Source organism: Neofelis nebulosa, chromosome 11 (genome assembly GCF_028018385.1).
Source record: "Neofelis nebulosa isolate mNeoNeb1 chromosome 11, mNeoNeb1.pri, whole genome shotgun sequence".
Classification (NCBI taxonomy): Eukaryota; Metazoa; Chordata; class Mammalia; order Carnivora; family Felidae; genus Neofelis; species Neofelis nebulosa.
Window position 1 is genome coordinate 73,004,871 of NC_080792.1, and position 21,018 is coordinate 73,025,888.

A 21,018-nucleotide genomic window follows, 5' to 3' on the forward strand; every position below is an offset into this window, starting at 1 on the left:
GCCACTCTCTGGCCCCATCCTTCCCAGCCTCTTGAAAGGCACTGAAGCACTTGGTGGCAGTGGTGCTGGCCTTCAGCTGTGTCACTCTGCTACTGATCCTATTCCTACTGGCCCTGAAGAAGTTAGTCCAGGCCTTTGCGCTGCACTCTCCCCTTGGCTGCCTAGGTAGCATGCTGGCCGACCCACGATGCCAGGAGTTGAAACCAGTGGCTGGCTGAAGCAATGGAGAGACACTCTTCTGAGGAAGAGATTGATACGGTGTCCCAGTCTGCCATCAAGGAAAGCTTGGAGGCAGCAGGCCCTTCAGAAGACAACTAAACCACTCTTGACACACAATAAAATTTTCTATTTCTCTAGTGCTCTGGTCTTGGGTTAACTCTCTCTGGCTGGCACTTGTGCATATTAGCACCGTGTGTTGGGGGATGAATCGGACCTCTTAACTGCATGATGTGAAAGTGGGCTCTCTGGAGAGGCCACTGCAGTGGTGGCTTCCTGAGGAAGGTGCCTGTTTGGCACCATTTGGCTTGTTCTCTGCCTGTGGGTTGCCCTGGCCTGGGGCCTGCATGGTAAGTGTCCCAGACTGCCAAATTTGATCCCTCTTATGGGAAACAGCCCGTAGCTACCAAGGGAAGCTGAGGCCTTTCCTTCCCAGTCAGTTCTGGGCCTTTGGAACTGAAAGGTAATTAACCTTCACACACTGTAGGGAGCATGCAGACCTCAGTCTTTCTGCCCCTATACTGCTTGCTGACCACTGCTATAATGGGGTGTCCGTCAGCCAAGGTAACGAAGTAGGGCCTTTTCCCCTCCCCCTACACCACCTCCTGGACATTCAGAACTGGAGCTAAATGGCCCCTGAGTGAGGCTGGGAGCTGGGGAGGGCTATTTCTCCACTGGTGGTGGAAATGAGGTGGGAGCTGATTTGCCATGGCTGGGTGTCAGCAGATGCTGAGGGACACTTTTTGGTTCTCAGCTCCAGCCCTGGCCTGGGCTCCCTGTCTTTTGGTAGCAAGTACCCTTCTGCTCAAAGTGATATCCCTGAGCAGCAGTAGAGGAGGTGGGGCAAATGAGGGCATCCAGTGGTGCTTATGGCTGCCTCAGCTTCGAGGCTGCAAAGGTCCACCCCCTTATCCTCTTTCTGACCCCTCTGCTATGTGGGATCCTTTCCCTCGGGGGCAAGGGTGAGAGTGCCATGTCCATCTATCATGCACCACTGATGCCTGAGCCAACCTCTCCCAAGGACCCCTTGGCCCACATTGCTGATGCTACTACAGTCTTCCAAGACAGTGAGCCCATCCTCCTCTTCCCTTTCTCCCTTGCTTCACCCTCCCCTCTCCCTCATTTGTAGGGTGGCCAGATAAAATACAGGATGTCCCATTAAGTTTTAATTTCAGATAAACAATAAATTTTAAGTATGTCCCAAATATTGCATTTCCCCCCATAAATCTGACAACCCTCTCTTCCTTTTCCTCTCTTTCTCCCTCCCTCACCCTCCCCACCTCTGAGAGTTGGCAGTCTTATTCTGGCATGTTGCTGTAGTAACATGAATTTGGTGGGAGTGAGCAGGTGGGGAGGGTAGCCTTAACTTCAGTGCTATTTCTGCTATGCATGGGCCAAAGGAAACAAGGCCAGTGCCTTTTGGGAGCTCAGTTTCCCGTCTATAAAGTGGAGATAAAATCCTGTACCTGTAAGCACAGATGGAAAGTGCTAGCTTCTGCTGAACGTTTGCTTGATTGGTTTCAGAGTCAGGCCTCCCACTCTGGCTCACTCCAGCAGCCTTGGTTCTGGGCAACCCATTCCCAAGGACCAGTTAGCCCTTTGGTTCCCACCCACCCATGTTCTCTGTGTAATTTGTTTCCTCCTGGCAAGGGTTGTGTCAGGATGTAGGGCTCAAGCCTGTGTCTCCGTGTCCCTGACTTGGAGTAGGAACATCGGGGAGACCCTACTTCTCCCTCAGTCACCCAGGGCCATAGTGGGTGTCAGAGGGTCATGCTTCTCAGAGGTCATGTGAACAGTGGACAGCATGCTAGGTTTAGAAGCATAAGGTTTAGAAACATAAAGTTTAGAAGCTGGCCCATTTTCCCATGAGTTTCCTTGAACAAACATTATGCACTTGAGTACTGGTGGGTCTCTATTGCCTCAGCTTCCCAATGGGCATAACACATATTTTGTCCTGGGTGTCAACTAAGGACACATCTACTGGAAGCTCTAGGACAAACAAATCATTCCTTCTCTCCTTCTTTGTGTAAGTAGGCTCTTAGGAAGTGGTATTAAGGGACAATTAAGAGCAATGTCTTCGGAATAAAGAAACAACAACAACAACAACAACAAAAACCCTGGATCTTGAATCTGCCACTTGACGTTGGGAGTGACTTCACCTCTCTAAGCCTTAGTTTTCTATCCATAAGATGGCCATGATAAGTGGTCCCAGGGAAGGTTTGAGTGTGAAATGGGCTAAATTCATTAAGCACTTGGCACCATGTGTGATATGCAAGACATCACTTACCAGATGATAGCTGTGATTTTTAAATTTTAGTGCCAGGCAGCAGCTAGAACCAAATAGGACTTCCTTTGCTTCCAGTAAAATTTCTTTAATTGTTTAAAATATAAGCTGTGAATTCCAAGGGAAAAGGGTAAGGGTCAGAGTGATGGGTTGGGAAAGCTGTGTGCTGAGTCAGACAAAACCTTATGTAAGCATCTCCTACCTACCTGAGGGGGCAGCCACTCCCAGAAACCTGGGGGCTACATCACCTGGGTCCTGCAGGAGAGTCCCCTGCTTCCACAGCCCTGTCTCTGTCCGAGGTGCTGAAACCTGCTCCGGGTTAAGGTTCCTTCTTGTCAGGCATACCCATGAATTACTTGCTCATTACCTTAATTCAACCTCACAAGTATACACTGAGCATCTACTGTATATGGAGTAGAAGTAAAAAGAATTTAGATATACCTGTAACCCACGTGGCTCATAGATGATAGGGAAGAAATTCAAACACACGCACAAATGCCTTAGAAGAAGTGAGGACAAAAGCTAAGGATTCATTTCCTATTTCTTGGGTTTCAGTGACATTCACCTCTTGCTTTTGCCTTGCTTCTTCCCCTATGCAATCTTGGCATCCTCCAAAACTGTGCCTCTCATACCTTTCCTGATCTAACCACAGCATATAAGTCTTCCCCAAGGCAGCTTTTTCTCTACTCACTAGTCTCAGTGTCAAGAGGAGTAATGATCAATTTCTGAGGGGATAGTATATAGATAGACAAAGGAGAGGGTCAGGGGTCTCTGAGAAGTGGGGGGGCTGCCTAGACAGGGGTGAGCTCCTTGTCATACTTCTGCATGCCCTCGTCTGGGAGCAGCACCTCCACTGTGAAGCTGACCTTCTTGGCGTGGACAAAGCTATAAGTGTTGTCAAAGCGCAGGACATCTGGGGGAACAAATGGACAGATGGGTAGTTAGATCTGGCTTCATACTCCCCATGTCTCTGCCCTGGCCACCAGAGGGATGACAGGCTCTATTCCTAATTGCTGTGTTTGCTAAGCTGGGGCAAGTTCTCACTACTCCTGTCCCTTTCCCATGGGAGCTGTCACCCTTGAGCCATGTCTGTAGACAGACACTGACCTCCTCTTGGCATGTGCCCAGGCTGGCTTTAGTTGCTCCAACCGACAATGAGAACAATGGCCATTGCATCCTATTGTCTCTACACCTGGACATCGCATGATAGAGGTGTGGGGTGGGCAGTTGAGAATGTCAAAGGCCTCTCAGCCTCCTTGGATAAAGTGAGATGCTGGATAAGGCCTGTGTACACCCTCTACTTCCTCACAACCACCCCAAAAGGCAGGGTTTGTAACCTCTGCTTCACAGATGAGCAAGCTAAGGGTCTGGATTGGTAAGATTTTGCCCAGTGTAATGCAGCTACCATGAAGCTGAGGTGGGACCCTGGCATCACACTCAGCTCTGTGGCTCTGGACAAGTTGATTTACTTCTCAGAGCCCCAGTTTCCTCCTGCAAAATGTTGCATCTGCCCTATTCTCTGCCTGTGTCCTGAGTGCTCTCACTCCCTGCAAGGCCTATGTGTCTCTGGCTCTTGGTGTGTGGCAAATGCTTGAGAGTGGGGCCTGAATGAACAACTGTGTGAATGAATAGCACTAACCTAGGCTGTATGTTCCTGGGGAAGGGGTTGGTCACTGACCCTCTTTTTCTCCCTCTAAACTGTGAGGCAGGTGTCCTTCCAGAGCTGGGGCCCAGCCAGTGTAGACTTACATACACCAGCTTCTGAGCAGGTGAGGCTCCCATCCTCAGGCACCATGTGGGCATTGTAGCGCTGGCTGGGCAGCACTTCTGTCATCTCCCCAGCCCTCTGTCGCTCCCCCATCTTGGTCTTCAGGAAAACACCAAAACCAATGTCTGCACCATCAGATGAGAACTGCCACCTGGATGAGCCGGAGGAGGACAAGTTCCTGCTCAGTCTGATGGGAACTTGAGGGTCTAAGACACAGCCAGGGATGGGTTGGTGGCCTGGCGCTTACCTGAGGACACAGCCTGGGAACAGAATCTCATATTCCACCTGGTGTGAGGAGCCACGGTTGATCTGCACTGAGTGCTCATACTGAGTCTTCACTTGGTCCCGCACATACATGGACTTGGGGATCTCCCCACCATAGTTAATCTGCAGACACAGGACAAAATGGGCTTGCTTCTCTCTTTTGGCCATTGCATTGTTTGCGCTGTTTCATCTGCTTGAGATGCTTTCAACATCTTCTGGAAGTATCCTGCTCACCCTGTCCTCTCCCACCCCCTGGGGAACCTTCCCTGACCCTACAGGGTCAAGGCCTCTTCTGGAAACTTCCCCTTCTAGTTCATCCCTCTGAGTCAAATTTTCCTCATTTCTTGTTTGCCTATACAGCTTCTGAGAGCCCGGTGATGGTAGGGCTGGGACTGTCTAGCTCAATACCTGGCTCACAGGGGTTTCTCCATAGACATTTGTGGAATGAATGATTGGGTGAGAAAGGAACTCAGCTCTATTCCTTTCCCCTCCCCTGTCTGGGGCTCTTTATACCTTAGTTAAACATTTGGGGTTCCCATCTGGGTCAGTCAGAGTCCCCCCAAACTGAACAGGCAGTTCCTCGGGACTGATTAGTTTCAGCAAACCGTCCTTCCAGTTGCCTGTGGGCAGAGGGGTTGAAGAGTTGTTACCAGACATGGAGGGGACTTGTCAGCCCCTCATTCCCACCAGGGGGACCTGAGCTTGGGGAGAAACCCTACAAGGATTAGGCTTCCAGGGCCAATTCCTCAGCTTCCCAGGCCTCAGACTGCAGGAAGTGTCTTTCAGCATTATGTTGCTATGGAAACATGTTTCCTCCTAGGTGATGGGTTGGCACATTTTTGAGGGTCTTCCAGTCATGAGTAATGAAGATAAGAATTATCTAATTGTCTCAAGAAGACTTTATTTTTAAAAAATGTTTATTTTTGAGAGAGACAGAGCGTGAGTGGGGGAGGGGTAGAGAGGGAGGGAGACAGAATCCAAAGCAGGCTCCAGGCTCTGAGCTGTCAGCACAGAGCCTGACGTGGGGCTCGAACCCACGAATCATGAGATCATGACCTGAGCCAAAGCTGGATGCTTAACCTACTGAGTCACCCAGGTTCCCTTCTCAAGGAGACTTTAAAGCCTTATGAGGTCAAGGACCTTGTGGGGGACCATACAGCACATAAGTGGCATTTATTGACCTTTCCTTCTCTGAATCACATCTTCTCTTCTACTGTTCTTCCTCATCCTCCCCAGCCCAAATTGGCTTTAGAAGCACTGAGGTGTTGAGTGTTGAAAGGAAAATGAGGCTCATAGGCTCATTGGTTGATTGACTATCAACCAAACTGAAACTGATAAAGAAGAAGGTGTGAAGGCCTTAGTCACCAAAGACAGGGAATGAAGCAGAGGTAACTGGAAAGACTTTGTCGTGTAAAATACATTTCGCTTCACTTTTGGGGACACATTTCTGAGTCTAAGTGGCACAGAGCTCAGGGGATAGAACTGGAATTACTTACTTCCCAATACTATAATTTTTCTGCGAGTGTCTTCACTCAGGAAGGGCTTCATGAGGTTGTAGCCCACAGGGAACAGTTTGGTGGCTGGAGAGATATAAGCAGAGATAATGGAGGAGAAAATAATTCCATTGGGCCATTCTCTCCATAACATTCATAGCCAATCATATGGAGGAGTCAATTGGAAAATGCCCTGCACCTGACAAACCATTCAACAACTGGTCAACCAGCCAACAAGCAAGCAAGCAACCAACCACCCAATCATTCATCCAATCTATCAACAAACCAACAGAATGGTCAATCAACTTATCTTCTATTCAGCCCACCAGTCAACCACCAACCAGTCAGCCAACCTACCAAATAGTCACACAACCAATTATCAAATCAGCCAACCAGAAAACCCATCAGCCTGTTAAGCAACCAGCTAACCACCCAGCCAATTACCTTCTGCAGCCAGCAGAAGATCTAGCCAAACAACAAACCAGTCAGCCAACCAACCAATCTGCCAACTAGCTACTCACCTACCTACTCAACCAAAAATGCCAGCTGATCACTCAGTCGACCAAACTAACAACTATACAACAAACCAACCAGTCACCCAATCAACCAACCAACCAACCAACCAACCAACTATCCAACCAAACACCAGTCATTCAACTAGACAGCCAACCAACTTGCCAGTAAACTAGACAATCAACTAAGCAGCTAATCAACAAATCAACCAATTAACCGGCCAACCATCAAATATCCACACACTCTTCCATCTACCAATCCACTCAAACAACAACACAAATACCTATTGAACATCCACATGGTCCCAGGCCTACAAAAGATACAACAGAAGTGGAAAATCAGAGGCCCTGCCTTCAAGGAGCAGACAACTCAGGAAAAAAACCAGGATGAACACACATAAGACAACTAGAGGCCTCCAGAAGACAGCAGACAGGAGAGGCCAGACTTGAATGTTCCAGATGCCAGTACCACAAGCAGTTTGGGAATGGAGAGATCAATGTGGGTGGGAGAAAAGAGGGAGGATTCCTAGAAGAGCTAGTGTTGGAACTGCCTCTTCTTGCAGTAAGGCCAACCATAGAAATCGCTATTTATGGAGCACTTACTTTGTTCCAAGCACTCTAAGTGATTTTTATGAAGCCAAGCAACCAACCTGCCTCACTACTACCCAGGAAAGAAGGCACTTTTGTTGTCCCCAGGGCTCAAATGAGGAAACAGAGGTACAAAAAAGTGAAGTCACTTGCCACACCTTTCACAATGAGCATGAACTTCAGGGTCTCCGGGTAATTCTCTTCAAGGAGGCCAAAGAACTGTGGAACCAAGAAAGACCACATCAGAGCCTACATCTCATCTTCTCCTATCCTCATCACCTTTGCAATCTCCCATCTGGAGTGTTCAAAGAGAGATAGAGGGTTTCCCTTCTTTTCATCACCTCCACTGGCCTCTGGAGGACAGCTTCGCACCTCAGACTATAACAACCACATTTTAATAATAATTATTTTTAGAGTAAATCTTATAGTAATTATAGTATAGCAATATTAATGACTATTGTATATTAAATGTTCATTATTTGCCAAGCACTGTGTACACATTTTATATATCAACTCACTGGAATATCCCTACATCCCTTTGAAATGCAGAATATCAGTGTCCCCATTTTGTAGGTGAGGAAACTGAAACATGGAGGGGTGAAGTGACTTGCTGGAGTCACAGAGCTAGGGATGACAGAGCTGGGAAGGGTTGGCAGAAGGTGGTCCTGGTGGTGTCAGTACAGTGTTGAATCTGAGGCCTGATTTGTGGGCTCTTTCAGGAAACACATTAAGGCCATTTAGGTCCTGAGTCACAGTGCTGGGGCCCAGAAAGTCCACTGTCTTTTACCAAATCCTGGCTCTGAGTGAGCAAGAAGGTCACTGAAGACTGAACTCATCATTAAAGTAGGCAGGGGTCACCCAGGGGCCTTCTCCTCACCTCTTGGTACACTTCCACCAGAGGTTTCCAGAAGTGCTTCAGTCCCAGGCCCTCGCAGTCAAATATCATCACAATGGTCTCAATCTTCTTTCCCAGCTGCAAGGATGAAAACAAAGACCAGTACCCAGGTTTAGGGTGCAGGCTCAAAACTTGGGAAATGGTGACCCTAGCACATGACCCCTCAGAGATTCTTCCTGTCCCCTACTCTGAACAAGTGAACAAAACAGTGAATGCATTTACCCACACATCCACCCACCCATCCATCCATCCATTCATCCATTATCCATTTATAATCCATCCATCCATCCATTTGTCCATTCATCCATTAATTGGCCCACCCATCCATCAATTCACCCATCCATCCTTTCTTACTGCCATTCAATCATCCATTCATCCCTCCATTTGTCCAACTGATATTTATGAAGCAACTATTTTGTGCCAGACACTGAGAGTATAACATATAATACTCAATAATCCACAGTTCTGGTCCTCAAAGGGTTCACAGCCTGCTTAGAGAGACTGACAAGCAACCAGATCACTATAAGTTCTGAGATAGATGCTGCAAATAAACAGCACAGGAACTGTGAGAATATATGTTAACCCATATATGACGGGGACATCAGAGAAGGTGACATCTAAGTTTGAGACATGAAAGATAGAAGGGAAAGAGCCAAGGGGAGTGTGGGAGGTAGGGGTGTGCTGGAAGTAGAGTTATCCAGACAGAAGGAACAGAAGGGGCAGCCTCAGAGGGAATAACAGTAACTAGGGTTGAGAAATATGCATGAGGCTGTGTGTGCTGAGCCATACATTTGCATTATCTCATTTAATCTTTGCAACCATTATTTATTATTTATAGGTGAGGAACAGACTCAGAGAGGGGAGACCACTCTCCAAGACCACACAGCTAGGAAGCAGCAGAGCTGAAATTTAACTCCAGAGTTCTTTGATGGTGATAGTAGAGAGCACAGGTGTATTCCTGGGACCATGTTCCCTGGCAGCCTCACCTCCCCACACAGGAGCTGGCCTTACCCGCTCTGTCTGCAGGTCACACTCATGCAAGATGCGCTCGCAGTCCCTCATCTTGGTCTTAAGCAAGTCCTGCTTGGTGACTGAGAAGAGCAGGCCCTTTGGGTCAAGCGGTCCAATGATGTCATACCACACGGGGCAGCCATCCCGGTCATAGCCACACAGGCCTCCAGGCATGTACTTCTGGATCACCTGGGCATGGAAAAGATACACAGAACTTGGCATTATTCACCTCCCGGAGACCCCCAGACTAGGTTAACTTGGGTGGCCCAAGCCTACACACAACATGATACAATCACTGTCCCTTCCCTGAAGGTGGCACTATTGTCCAGGTGAGAAAACTAAGGGACCTTCAAGGGAGGGCCTTACAATGAGTACATGGCAGAGCCAGGCCTTACCTGGGCCTGGCTGAAGGCTTCTGGAGTCCTTAATGTTCTGGAGTACCCCCCACCCGCCACCCCGCAACATCTCCCACGTTCTTTTCCATTGAGAGAAGTTAGGTTTAGTGATGGAAAACATGGATTCTGAAGGTCAACATATCTGGTTCAAATACAGACACTACTGCTTCCTTGTTGTGCATCCTTGAACAAGTGACACTATCTCTCTGAGTCCCGTTCCATTCCCTCTTCTGTAAAATGGTTTAGATACTTCCTCCCTTAGGGGACTGTTGGGGAAACTCCCCAGTATCAGTGACTGGCCCACAGTTCACGCTCTACAAATGCAACCATGTCCATTGTTTTACTAAGGTGCCAGTGGGTGGGACTGTTCTCTCCAACTCCTTAGTGGGTTAAGTTTCTTTCCCACCAGACAGGATGTTCTGAGCAAGACCCTAGAGGTGAGGGCTCAGAGGCACAAGCTGACTGTGGTGGTGAAGAACCCAGCTTCATGAATTCAAATCCCAGCTCCACATTGGGGCTGTGGGACTTTGGGTAGGCTGCTTAACCTTTGCTGGACCTCAGTGTCCGCATCTGTAAAATGGGGACACTTGCACCCACCTCATTGAGCTGTGAGAACTAAATAAGTTCATGCGGCTAAAGTTTTAACTCAGGTCAGAATCTCATAAACACCCAGAAAATATTCATAATTATCATAGGAGAGGTGCCTGTAGGCCTGTGGGCAGTTCCACAAGCTTCCCAGGCTTTCTGGCCTTCACTCATGCTTTCCAGTGAGCCAGAGGCTGTTTGAATGCTGTGTCTGTAAAAACTTGGGATGTGTGTGTGTGTGGGGGGCTGTTGGCTCACCTCTGGGGGCTGCCAATCAAGGATGTGATCAATGTCCATGGACTTCCGGAACTCCATGTACTGAAAGAGAGAGGAGAGGTAAGGTCTCACAGGCTCCCAGCACCTCTGAGATGGGGGCTCAAGACATGGATTGCCCCCCACAAAGCCCTTCCTCAAATCTCTGGGGGTGGATGCGTCTCACCTTGCGGAGCATGGCCTCTGATTTCTGCAGGTCAAAATTTCGAGCTGTGTGAAGATGGAAGGAAGGTGTGAGGCGACAGAGAGGCTACCTTGTGGTTACCTCATCCTGGTTCTGGGCTGTGAGGAGCTAGGCATGGCACTGGGGCCTGGGGAAGGATCTTCATTCTCTGCACCCTCCCTTCTCCTGGACCTGAACATATGAAGTGAGATGGCATGGCTGGATTCTGAGAGCCATGAGTTGTTGTGGAACAGTTGGGACAAGGCCCCACTTGCTGCCCCTCAACCTGATCCGCCCCCCACCCCCCAACCTCTGCCCTCACCTCGGAGCCAGCGCAGAAGGAAATAGTCATCAGGATTGGGCAGGGCAGGCAACACATCCTGCACATTTTCTCGGAACTGGGAAGGGAGATGCTGGTTAAAGTGGCTTCTGCACTTAGCCTTTGCCTCCAGACCCAATAATTATTTTCATCATCCCTTCTCTTACACATGCAGTCTGGTGCATAATGGTAGAAGGATGGGTGGGCAGATGGGTAGAAGGAGAGATGGATCATTGGATGGATATATGGATAGATGGGTAGGTGAATGCAAGTAAGGATAGATGCTAAGTAAATGAATAGAAAGAAGAATGAATAGAGGAATGGGTGGGTGGATGGAAAAAGAAGGAAGGAGAAATCAATGGATGGAAGGAGAGAGAGATAGTTGAGTAGAGAAAGGAGAGATTGGTGGGTGAATAGAGAGCAGGGGGGATGGATAGATGGGTGGGTGGGGTGCAGGGTTGGATGAAAGAAAGGGTAAATTAGTGGGTGGGATGTGGGCAAGTGGATTGGAGTATGGAGGTATCCATAGTTCTTTCCATGTGCTGACTCACCAAGCCTTCTGCCTTTTTTCATTCCATTTTCTACAAAAGCATGGTTAATGATTACGTGTCCCCTTCCCCATTGACCATGGGGATGACAACACACCCTGCCCTATCTCGCTCTTCCAGACAGTTTGTCTTTCAGGGTCCTGGGGAAGGAGGGGGAACAGACTCAGAGGTGCAGACCATTAGCATCCTTAGTCTCCCACCTAAGGGGCCTGGGAGGGATAGGAAGGGGGCAGCTGTTTGGTAGAGCTCTCTAGTCCTGGTTCCTACATGAGAAGTCAAGTTTGATCTGGCACACACACTATTATTGCTTGGATGCGGTACTGTTCCATCAACTCCTGCCCTGGACAGAGCTGATGTCCCTGGCCGCTTTGGAGCATGGCCCTGGGTAAGGTGACAGTAAAGGGAAAATATCAAAGACACTCTAAGCCAACAGAGTGGGCCAGGGCTCTGGCCACCCCCTCCCCTTGCCCTTCAACCCTTTTCTTCTGGGGCTCCAGGGAAAGGGTCTCTCACCTTGGCCAGGGTCTCTGCCTGCTTGGGGCTCAGGTCTCCGACTCGGCCACTCATGGTGTCTGGATGTGGCTGGAGGAGTGGGGGCCGCTTCAGGCAGAAGCCAAGCTTGATCTGTGGCCCTGACCCAGCTAGAGCCTTTTGCCCCACTCCTGGGTGTGGCTCCAGGCCCCTCCTCCTTAGCCAACTGTTGGATTGCACATTACATAATTGGGATTAAGTGAGGTCCCGTGTTTGGCTCTGAGACAGGTCTGGGGGGCAGGCGGGCACAGGATAGCATGCCAGAGGGCATGGTTGTCCAGGCTGGGTGCCTGTAAAACCTCCATCCATGCTCCCAGACCTCTAGAGAAGGGGGCAATGTCAGGAGGAGTGAGGACTTCTCCCTGCAGGCATTCTTTCTCTCCCATCCTCAGTCTCCCCATCTCCCTAATGAAGAGACCCCACACCTGGAGTTATGCAAAGGTCACCCCCTACACACAGCTCTGACTAGTAAGAGTCAGGGACTTGGCCAGTCCAGTAAATAATTCATTCAGTTTGTTGGGGGTGGGAAACTCACATCCTTTTTCATCAAGCATCCATATTTAAGAAGAGACAGGCTAGGGCAGAAAAATGGAACTCAAATGTGTCCTTGCTGAAGGTTTGTTTTTTTCCACAGGATCATAGGATTTCTATGATGCAATGCTGGCCCTGAACCTTCAGCATGAGGAAGGGCTGAGCACCCCCACCCTGTTGCCTGCTTTCCCATCACTGTGATCCCTCATGCCCTGGGCCCTAAGGGAGAGGTGGTGCATATTGATAGTCTTGGGGGACAGTGAGGGTGTTTTTTGAGATTTTTAAAAAATGTTTATTTATTTAACAGAGAGTGTGCACAAGCTGGGTAGGGGCAGAGAGGGAGAGGGAGAGAGAGAGGATCCCAAGCAAGTTCCATACTGTCAGCACAGAGCTCAAAACAGGGCTCAGACTCACAAACTGTGAGATCATGACCTGAGCCAAAATCTGTCTCCGGATCTAAGGAGACAGAGTCAAGTCGGATGCTTAACCTACTGAGCCACCCAGGCACCCTTGGGATTTCAAACACCTGATCAGTGAGGGGTGTCCACCAAGTATGCAAGGTGATGAAGGAAGCCCAGAGGATTTCCCTGCCTTTTGATTTCTGTCATGCTGCTTGATGTTCCACCATTAGACATGCCTGCGAGGCCCGGCCCTCCTCCCCATTCCTCTATGAGTCATCCCTTTCAGGGTAACATCTCTGAGTGTCACTTGTCTCATTTATGGAATGGGGCTATCAGTGCTTGCCCTGTCCTTATGCAGTCAGAGGGAAGATCTAAGGAGACATATAGACTGTCAAGGGTCATAACATCTAAGGGATTATTCTTATCCAGCTGCCAGAAACTCCAAGAGAGCAGAGGCCACATTGTCAATGGCTATCTATAAAGAAACCAGAAGTGCATCTGCTTGAGATCACAGCATATCCATGTGGTCACCTCTTCCAGGACTTGAGGTGGTCCAGGTGGGCTGAAATGGCCCCTGGGCTAGCCCAGGGCTCTCCCAGGTTCCCTGTCTGTAAGCATCCTGTGTTCCCATCCCTGGACTATCTTGGGACTTCTTTAGGCCAGCTGACATCAGTTAGTGCTGCACACCTTCTTTGCTCTGGGCCCTGATAGAGTCTGGCTCAGGAGAAGGGGGGACATCTTTGGCCATCTCCTTCCATCTGAGGCACCTGGCCAGGCATACTCAGGAGCAGTTAGGTAACTCCACACCTCAGCCCCACCCCACTTCACATTCCAGCGTCTTTCTGCAAAGCCCCCGGCTGCTGTCCACACCCACTTCCTGCCAGGCTGGTGGCAGATGGAGATTGGGTTTCTCCACTGCTCTCTCATTAGCCCCTAATCCTACCTATTTCCCACCAGTCTCCTTTCTCTCCCTCATCCCTCTAATGTGAGGTGCCCCAGTTATTTCTAGGGACATCAGAGGCTGGGCAGGGAGGGCCAGGATGAGTGCCTATTGCGCCCACAGCATCATCATTCATAGCAGCATCCAATAGAACTTTCCACAATGATGGAAATGTTCTGTATTTGGGCTGTCCTATTGGACATATTTGGTAGCTTCTAGTTAGATAGGAAAATGGTTAGTGAGGCTGGGAAATTTAAGTGTGAATTGAATTAAATTCAATTTTGATTAATTTTAATGAATTTTACTTTAAATCACCCCATGTAGTTTGTGGCTACCATATTGAACAGTGCGGGTTCACTACACTTATTGAAGGCTTATTCCATGCCAAGCTCCATCCTAAATGCATTACCTCGTTGAAGCCTCAGAACACCCCTAGGGGTAGGTACCATTATTAAGCCCGTTTTACAGACAAGCAAATTGAGGTATAGAGAAGTTAAGTAACTTAGCCAGAGTTAAGCCCAGGCAATTAAGTGCTCTGTTGTTGCACAGTCTCAGCTCCAGGAGTTTCCATCCTAATCAGGGAGAGGACCCAGACACAGAAGTCAGCCCAATGGGATGCAAGTGGTATTTGAGCTAAAGGAAGGATGTGAGTTAGTGGATTGGAGTAGAGGAAAGGGCATTCCAGGTGGAGGGACCAGCATGGGCAAAGTCATGGGGGTGGGAAAGTGAGGAGTGTGTGCAATGCTGGAGATATTGCAGTAAACAAGATGGATTAGGTCTCTGCCTGCATGGAGCTCACAGTCTCCCATTTGTGGAGCATTTCCTCTGAGTATTATTACATCATTATGGGACCATTTGGAAATAGATAAGGGTATCCCCATTCTACAAACAAATGGAAGATCAGAGAGATTAAGAAAATTTTCCGAGGTCACTCAGCCAGGAAAAGGGGAGCCAAGATATGAACCCAAACCTATTTGATTGTGGAACCTGCAGCAGAACCACAGCCCAACCTCGCCTTCCCTTGGAAGGCACATTTGTTCCAGGCACATTGTGTCTGGAACATTGTAAGTGCTCAATAAATGGTCTAAATCATCATCATGTGCTAGGAAGCCTGGGTCCACACCCCTCGGGCTACAGAGTGTTTTGAGGCCAGCAGAATTAATTTTCCTCCTCTGAAACAAAGGCCCTGGCAAAGGAGAACCTCCAACTCCCAAACCCAGTACATGTCTTCTCCAAGTAAATCCCCAGATTGTATTTAGCTACTAGCTTGCCAAACTCTCAGGGGAACATGGCAACAGCCACAGAAGCAAACAGTGGCAGGGGGGCAGATGGGGCGACCCACACCACACCCTGGAATCCCTCCTTCTAGGCAGTTACTAGGAAATGTGAAAAGGCTGCCCCTCAGGCCCCTTGGGCCACAGCATGGTCACATTTCTGTCCACCTTCCCCTAGATAGGTCATACCAGAACCAGTTGGGTGAGTACAGAGGGGGCCCAGGAGAAGCATCACCATGGGGTGACTGTGGCTGGGGAGAGGCAAGTAGGAAGGGTTCAGATGACTGTAAGGTGAGATGGGGATGGCCTGAAAAGGGGAGATGGAGGGGAATTGGGGGTGCCTCACCAGAGTTCTGATGACACTCTGGGTAGCAATCTGAGACAGTATACTTCCCATCTATACTTTTGGGCAGTTTTGTCTCCTTAAATTAAAAAACTTTAGGAGTGCCTGGGTGGCTCAGTCAGTTAAACATCCAACTTTGGCTCAGGTCATGATCTCATGGTTTATGGGTTCAAGCCCTGTGTTGGGCTCTCTGCTTTCAGCGTGTAGCCCACTTCAGATCCTCTCTCTCCCTGTTTCTCGGCCCCTCCTCCTCTTGCACGCTCTCTCTCTCAAAAATAAATAATTTTTTAAAAATTTAAAAACTTGTGGTGTTATAATTCACATACCATAAATTCACTATCCTTGAAGTGTACAATTCAGTGATTTTTAGTATATTCACAAGGTTGTGCAACTATCACCACTATCTAATTATAGAACATTTTCATCACCCCCCCCAAAAAAAAAAACAACAACCCCTGTACCCGTTAGCAGTCATTTCCCATTCCCTGCTCCCCTACTCCAGCCTTTGGCAACTACAAATCTACTTTCTATCTCTATAGATTTCCCTGTTCCGGATATTTCATATGAAGAGAATCATAGAGTCTTTTGAGACTGGCTTCTTTCACTTGGCATAATGTTTTTAAGGTTCATCCATGTTGTAGTACACTTGTCCCAGCACTATTTGTTGAAGAGATTATTCTTTTCCCATTGAATGGTCTTTGTACACTTGTTGAAAATCATTTGACCATAGTTGAGTGGATTTTTGGACTCTCAATTCTATTCCATTGGTCTGTATGTCTATCGTTATGCCAGTACCACATTGTTTTTGACTACAGCAGCTTAGTATTAAATTTGAAATCAGGAAGTGTGAGTCCTCCCTAACTTCATTTTACTTTTCCAAGATTGTTTGGGCTATTCTGAGTCCCTTGTGTTTCCACATGAACTTTGGGATCAGCTTGTCCACTTCTGCAAAAAAAAGCAGTTGGGATTTTGGTAGAGATTGCACTGAAATTGTGGCTCACTTTAGGGAATATTGCCACCTTCACAGTATTAAGCCTTCTGAAACATAAACATAGGTGTCTTTTCACTTATGTAGTCTTTAATTTCCTTCAACAATATTTTGTGGTTTTCAGTGTACAAATCGTGCACTACTTTAGTTAAGGTTATTCTTGAGTATTTTACTTTTTGATGCTGATGTAAATGAAATTGTTTTCTTAATTTCATTTTTTGAATGTTCCTTGTCAATGTGTAGAAATACAACTGATTTTTGCATACTACGCTTGTATTCTGCAACCTGGCTGAAATTGGCAGCTCTAATTTTTTTTCTGGTACATATTCCGCATTGTTTAATTTCCTTTCTTGATCAAAGAATAAAATTAAGTATAACAGTAGTGACGATGATGTTGGCGGTACAGTTGCTTCTGATGTCTGCACCATGGAGTGCCAAGAGCCACGGAGAATCAAAACTCTTGCTGGAGGAGATCTCAAAGAACTCTCTAAGTTGGTGACAAAACTGGACTGGTCAAGTTCATAAGCTCTTTCCTTCCTTCTCTCATATGCTGCTTATCATAGGAATGGGTTGCTATGGTGATAGGAACATGGGGGCTGATAGTGAAGGAGACTGCAAAGTAGGGTAGCTTATACACTTTCCAGAGCAGGAGCTGGCATATCCCTTCTCACAATACCTGGGGGCACCATAAGAGTATTGAGTATTCTGAGTTCTTCATGCCAAACTGCTCTCTGCTTTTATTATCACCCTTGGGAAACCTGGAGTGCCCAAGAGTACTGTGGGGGAGGCTCAGTCTGGGGGTGACCACAAAAAAACCACCCAAGCAGCTTAATTCCTCTCCCAACACTGAGCAAATAATCCCCAAGTAGTTCAGAAATGGATGGTACTGAAACATAGCCTGGGTGCCTGGGTTTGAATCCTGGCTTCACCTTTAATGTTCTGTATGATTTTGAGTCTCAGTTTTCTCACCTGTAAACTGGGGCAAATAACATCCCCCTCTTATAGGGCTACTGAAATGGTTAGAAGCCAGTAACCACCCACTGCCTGGCTCACTGTAAGTGACCAATAGTGCTGGCTTTTATTTTATTTTTTTAAAGTTTATTTACTTTTTAAAGTAATCTCTACACCCCAAGATCAAGAGTTTTATGACCTTCCAGCTGAGCCAGCCAGGTGCCCCAATAATGTTGGCTTTTATAGTTACTGTCAGGCTGGGCCACTCCAGGACGAGGGCACAGCTAGCCGAGCCACTCCTTTCTGGTTCCTACTCCTCTGTTCTGTGGCTGTCCAACCCACTCGTTGGGTCTCTTGCTGGTGCTGAGTCATGCTGTTATGCTCCGCTTTTTGGCAATGCTCCTGGTATGACCCAACTTCTGGGAGTGGATGGGCAAGGGAGACACCTTGCTCTGGAGTCAAACATCCTAGATTCCAGTCTTTTTTTTTTTAATTTTTAAAAATGTTTATTTATTTTTGAGACAGAGTGTGCACTGGGGAGGGGTGGAGAGATAGGTAGAATCTGAAGCAGGCTCCAGGCTCTGAGCTGTCAGCACAGAGCCCAACGCGAGACTTGAACCCACAAACTGTGAGATCATGACCTGAGCTGAAGTCGATGCTTAACCGACTGAGCCACCCAGGCACCCCCTGAATTCCAGTCCTGATGCCATCACTGAGCAAATAACTGTCTCTGAGACTTACTTTCCTCCCCTATATAACCAAGATGACTATATTTATTTGACAAGGCTGCCATGAAGATTAAACAAGATAGCACAAGGGCAGCAGGCCTACATAGGTGCTCAGTAAATGGTTTTCTATTGTTTTTGCAAGGCTTTATTGAGCATCTGGGAAGTGTAGCCTGGACTGGTGGCTGGTGGGGAATAGGAGACAGACACAAGGCAGATAATGACTCTACTGCATGATAAACACTGGCCCTGTTGCTCCAAGAGCATGCAGAAGAGACTCTAACTCTGCTAGAGACTAGGGGGGTGGCAAAGAAGGCCCTGAGGACCTTGAGGGTGAACAGAACAAGACTGGGAAGGGAGTCCTAGACTGAGGGAACAGCATGAGCAAAAGCAGGGACGCAGAAACCAGTCCGATAGATTGGTGAATTCAAGTCCTTGGGTGCAACTGTAATGAGGGTGACATAGCCAGGTCACAGAGAGCCTTATAAGCCACCAGTGAAACTGAACTTTCCCTGGGGGGGACATGAGGAGCCAGTGAAGGGCCTATACAGGAAGTGATGATCAGATTTTCATTTCAGAAAGATTTTGTCTGGCTGTCCTGTGGACTCTCATGGGAGGCGGTAGGAATGGGCACAGGGAGACTCATGGACTCCTTTCTAATAATCCAACCAAGAGATGATGGAGGCCCTGACTAGGGTGGCAGGCACGGGATAGAAGATGGAGCCCGCAGAGGTTTAGAAAGAAAGCCAGGCAAGTGGCAGAACCAGGATCTGAACCAAGATGGGACCACCTCTTTCTGCTGCTCCAGATGGGCCCACAAATAGCTCAGGCCCAATGAATTTTGTCTCACCCCTCCTGTAAAACCAGCCTTCGTGAGCAGGATGCTGAGGGGCCTGGTTCCTGCTTCTGCCACAGGGAAAGAGGCACAGTTGGCTCAACACTACCCCCCGGTGGCTGAGAGCAGAGATCGCCAATGTTAGCTGAATGCCCTCGGTTCAAGCCTGCTCTCTGAGGTCACCAAGTGTGAAGCCTGCTCACCCAGTGTGCTCAGTTAGCACCTGGCCTATCTGGATTGGTGAACCCCATTTCACGTCTTTTTCTCTTTGAGTTTATTTTGAGAGAGATAGTGCGAGTGAGGGAGGCACAGAGAGAAAGAGTCCCAAGCAGGCTCCACACTGCCAGTGCAGAGCCCAATGCAGGGCTTGAACTCATGAACTGTGAAGTCATGACCTGAGCTGAAACCAAGAATCAGATGCTTAACCAACTGAGCCAGCCAGGCACCCCTGAACCCCACTTCACGTCTTACCTTCCCCTCTTTATGTTGTGAGACATGACAAGTCACTTCCTGCCCTAGGCCTCCCCTTCCTCATTAGTAAACAGGGGATGATGCTTCCTACATCAGCTTGGGCCTGGCACACGGTAGGCATGGAGCGGAGCTGGCACTGTCCCAACCCACAGAGAGGCAGCTTCCTCAGGCTCTGGTCAGTGCCACTGTGTCCCACTGTGTGCCCTCTGGCCCAGGCTGGATCTCCCTGGCAAGAGCACACCTGCCCGCATTGACCCTCTCCTCCCTTGCAACACAGGGCCGGGTCACCCCTGGCAGCTAACCCGGGTGCTGGCTCTAACTCTGCCATAGGATACTCAGCCTTTGGCCAAGGCGCTCCCCCTCACTGAGCCTTGGTTTCCTGACTATAATCCCTGTCTGCTTCAGGGATGCATGTAAAGGAGCTGTACAAACTGTGGAGGACCATGGCCTGGAGCCCTGCTGAAGACTTGTTCTGGGCCGCTGTGATTGTCCCACACTGGTGTCCCTTCTGGCCTGGGGACTTGGAATGTGAGCTGAACTGAGGTAGAGTTTTGGGGGCAAGGGAGCCTTTCCAAGTGCCCTCAAAAAACCCTAGCGGTACCCCCCTGCTTATCCGCCTGCCTGCCCTGGAAGACTGTGGGGCTCTCCAGTTAGGAGATACGCCCTGGGGAAGGACAGGCCCCGCCCCCATTCCTCTGGACAGGTAAGGCCTATTTCCAACCACCTCATTTTGAGCAAGAGTTTTGATCCATGGCTTCCTGCCAAGATTTTGTCATTCTTTCCTGACGAACAATAAGTCTCTGTTTTGTAACCTCCATTATGAAATGGTTTTATTAACGACTACCTAATGTGTACTTAGTTGTTCACAAAGAAATAGCAAACATCAGTGACCTATTACCTGCATCACCCAAGGGCCCTCCTGGCTTTCCTCTGGCTTCAAACACCTCACGGTTGCCCTCACCCCATTCCTCAGTCTGGAAGGCTTGCCCACACCCTCAGCTCTCCCTTCAGGGGTTCCTGCCTTGGGCAAACCATGTCTGATCCCCCATCAGGCTTTTTTTGCTGGATGCTCCCCCAGAATTTGGCTCCTGCCCCACCAAGCTGCCCACCTGAGAATGCCCATCAGAGTCATTTTGGCCTCCCTCAATACAGGCAAGCTTCCTGCTCACAAAGTCAGGTAAGCCCAGCACCCCCGGTGTCCCCAGGGCCTGCAGTGCCTGGGCACTGGGGACAGACTCAATAAACATTGACGAATGAATGGAAGGAAGAAGCAAACTTTAGGTGAGCCAGCCCCTCTCTGGGCTACTTTTTTTTTTTTTTCCTGTAAAGAAGTGATGGTATTGAGTAAGGGATGGAGTTGTGGAGGACATGCCCCCTGTCCACCTTGCCAGATAGGAGGTCCTGTCCTCACTTCCGAAGGTGACCACTGTACTCACTGCTTAACATGAGGTGCACTCTGCCAGCTCCGAGATTCATCACTGGTTCCCTGCACCCGACCCCTCTGTGACTTGCTACTCCCCAGGCAGTCCCGTGCAAATTAAACCCTTGGGCATGGTGTGAGCCAATCTGCTACCTACAAGGAAACCAGAGGCTGTGCTGATGGTGGAAAATGAGCGTGGGTGGTTGGAAAAGCAAGGATCAGGGTTCAAATCCATGAACACCTTGTTTTTAGGCCGGGGTTGTGAGGTTGAAGGGAGGCATTGTGAGCCCCCAG

The 21,018-nt window shown here is 48.6% G+C and overlaps 1 protein-coding gene across 1 annotated transcript; it reads right to left on the bottom strand.

Annotated features, from left to right (window-relative positions):
- Window positions 1–2,563: 2,563 nt before the first annotated feature.
- LOC131489073 (SEC14-like protein 3) lies at window positions 2,564–11,964 on the bottom strand. Its single transcript, XM_058690820.1, has 12 exons — window positions 11,828–11,964; window positions 10,770–10,845; window positions 10,451–10,494; window positions 10,270–10,329; window positions 9,032–9,220; window positions 8,003–8,098; window positions 7,284–7,344; window positions 6,029–6,112; window positions 5,046–5,152; window positions 4,516–4,655; window positions 4,250–4,419; window positions 2,564–3,413 (listed from the first exon to the last, which is right to left on the bottom strand). Exons 1-12 carry the CDS (start codon window positions 11,879–11,881, stop codon window positions 3,292–3,294), a joined length of 1,203 nt encoding a protein of 400 aa, XP_058546803.1. The 5' UTR covers window positions 11,882–11,964; the 3' UTR covers window positions 2,564–3,291.
- Window positions 11,965–21,018: the final 9,054 nt, after the last annotated feature.

Coding starts and splice junctions, on each gene's coding strand:
- LOC131489073 (XM_058690820.1), bottom strand. CDS start 11,881: ATGAGTGGCCGAGTCGGAGACCTGAGCCCCAAGCAGGCAGAGACCCTG. Junction 7,345..8,002: donor TGGTGGAAGTGTACCAAGAG/GTGAGGAGAAGG, acceptor TTGGTTCCACAG/TTCTTTGGCCTCCTTGAAGA. Junction 3,414..4,249: donor CTGCTCAGAAGCTGGTGTAT/GTAAGTCTACAC, acceptor TTGTTCCCCCAG/ATGTCCTGCGCTTTGACAAC.